Source organism: Ceratina calcarata, unplaced genomic scaffold (genome assembly GCF_001652005.2).
Source record: "Ceratina calcarata isolate Rehan_Ccalc_2016 unplaced genomic scaffold, ASM165200v1 scaffold205, whole genome shotgun sequence".
NCBI classification, from domain to species: Eukaryota; Metazoa; Arthropoda; class Insecta; order Hymenoptera; family Apidae; genus Ceratina; species Ceratina calcarata.
The window spans coordinates 29,893-32,664 of NW_017142138.1; the positions used below are offsets into that span (position 1 = coordinate 29,893).

The 2,772-nt window shown below is 41.2% G+C and overlaps 1 protein-coding gene across 1 annotated transcript in view; it reads left to right on the top strand.

Moving 5' to 3' along the window:
- The window catches only part of atk (artichoke), a 14,988-nt gene that overhangs the window by 4,027 nt on the left and 8,189 nt on the right, over positions 1 to 2,772 (top strand). Inside the window, exons 2-3 of the mRNA XM_026811233.1 lie at positions 68 to 1,263; positions 1,501 to 2,207. Of these exons, the coding sequence (XP_026667034.1) occupies positions 68 to 1,263; positions 1,501 to 2,207 (1,903 nt within the window). The remainder of the gene's footprint in view (positions 1 to 67; positions 1,264 to 1,500; positions 2,208 to 2,772) is intronic.

Sequence of the window (2,772 nt, forward strand, 5' to 3'; positions counted from 1 at the left end):
TACCATACAAGGAGAATAAATGCCAAATAGAATTCTTTTGTGAAATGAGAAGTTCAATGCATCAAAGCTATTTCTTATCTGTTCTTGAACAGGTGCAGCCATAGTGAGTTACCGAAAGTCCTCGAGGGTCTACGGGCTGTGAGCCATTATTTGGATCGGCCAGTAGATGAATTGATCCTGGAGAACAATAATCTGCCTAGTCTGCCAGGCAAAGTTTTTGCTACTTTACGCGTTCTTCGTTTAATGCTCCGAAATAATCGTCTCGAGAGAGTATCGTCAGGATGGTTAGAAGGACTCCACGATTCCCTGTTAGAGTTGTTCGTCGTGGAATCGGATTTACGTTCTTTACCAGTGGACAGTCTCGAAAATCTGCACGGATTGGAAGCAGTGACCTTGCAGAGCAAAGTGATGAAGAAACTACCGAGATTCTCCGGGCTTTCAAAACTTAGGTATCTTCAAATAAATTCGCCAGCTTTATTGGAACTAGCGCCAAGAAACTTTCGAGATTTACCAAATTTGGAACAGCTTCACGTGTTTGGTAGTCCGCGTCTGATACGATTAGAGGCCGGTGTCTTCCGAGACTTGCCCCGATTACAAATAGTGAATATCACCGATTGTGGAATCCATTGGGTTCATCCTCGGTCGTTAATAGATTTGCCAGAACTGAAAGAAATCTCATTGATCGGGAATTCGATCGTGGACGCTAATATGATCGGTCGCGTTTGCATGGATCTACCTTCCCTTTCCGTGATACGTCTGGACAGAAATCGGATGAACCGTCTCGGCGAAGGAACTTTCACAGATTTGCCCGTTCTCTCCCGCTTATACTTATCGAGGAATCTGATTACCGAGGTATTCGCTGGAGCGTTTCAAAGAATGCCAGCGTTGAAGGTTGTAGATCTTAATCACAACTTAATACATCGGGTGCATCCTGAATTCTTCCCACGCGGACCTGGAAACGTCCTGGAAGAAATTTGGTTAATCAACAATGATTTGAGCCACGTGACCGAACTGAGATCGCTGATGGAGGCTTTGCCACGATTAAAATTCCTCGACGTTAGTCACAATCAAATTGAAGAGATACCGTTTGGTGCGTTAAGAGGACATCCCACGTTAGAGAGACTTCACCTTGACCATAATCGGGTGGCCTTCCTCCAAAGAGAAACCTTCACCGCGATGCCTGCTCTTCGGGAATTACGATTAAAAAATAATTCTTTGTCAAACTTATTGGAAGCGCCATTCTGGAACTTGCCAGCGTTAAAAGTAAGTGCGCTTAACGACGACTATGTCTTACAATCAGCTAATTCTCAAGATGTTATAATACGTGCAACTTATACAAATACGTTATTATTGACGCTAAGAGATTTTAACGTGGGGCATAAAATAATTTGAGTATCTATAAGGATGACAATACTAAAGACATGATAACTGCTCAGCCGTAAATTAATCAAATATCTTTAAAACTCTGTCTTAATTGTAAGGTATCACTACTAATTTCAGGGACTAGATCTGTCTGGGAATTACTTTCGTCACATTGAGCCCCGTTTACTAGCAAATCTGCCAAATTTGAGACGTTTAGACATCAGCGGAAACGCGGTCGGCCTCATAGAACCCGACTCGTTCTTGGGCACACCGGCACTAGAGTACATCAACATTTCTGGAAACGCGCTTTCCGTTATTCACCCGTTAACATTTCATCATTTGAACAATCTTTATGAGCTGGACATCGGTTGGAACAGGATGCTCGAAATAGTACCAGGCTTACCGAGGAACATAGAGCATCTTTACATGCCTATGAATCGCATTGTCGCTTTACCAGCCGTGTCCTCTCAAGATTTGGACCTTCCGGTTCTGAGATCGCTGGATCTCAGCGCGAATGGAATTGAGCGCATATTACCTGGCAGTCTGGCCGATCTGCCGAATTTGAGAAAATTAAACTTCGGTTACAATTCTCTGCGAATCTTGGAGGACGGTGCCTTCGATAATTTGTCGAGATTAGAACAATTGGATTTGAGATACAATCGACTGGTCACCCTACACGGTCGGAGTTTCAGGCCATTGAGATCGCTAATGGATTTAAATCTCCGAGGCAATCGTTTAGAAGTTCTAAGACCGGATATCTTTCAGGAGAACATCAGATTACAGAGATTGGATCTTAGTAGGAACAATCTTGCTCAAATACCTCATGCAACTTTCTCGAATTCCAGGTAAGCTTTAAGAAAGTAATTATCGTATGCAATGAAGTTAATCGGTTTAAAGATGTATTGGCTATATAGTCAATACCAAAAATTTATGTATCTTAGAAAAACGCATTTCCTGTAATTAAAAATAGTGCACTTTTCTTTTAATTTCGATATTTAGTGAGTTAAGTATGATTATTTGGCATTTTATTGATGTTGACAAAATCCGACCATTCCACCGTCGAAACGGCGAACTTTTGGAAAAAAATTTCGTTTTTCCTCAATAACTCTTAAACCCTTGGAGATATGGGAAAATTGCATAGGACCTTTCTTGTAGAGGACGACGAGATCTATAATTTCTATATCAAAGTTTCTCGCTAGCATTAATAGTTTACGAGTTATGTGCAAAAAACGAAAAAACAGTTTTTTGCAAATTACTCGTAAACTATTGAAGCTAGCGAAAAATTTTTACATGGAAATTATAGATCTCATCGTCCTCTACAAAATGGTCCTATAAATGTCCCCCTAAGTCCATCCGTTTGGGAGTTATGGGCAAAAAACGAAAATTTCGCGAAATTTGAAGGGGTACCCC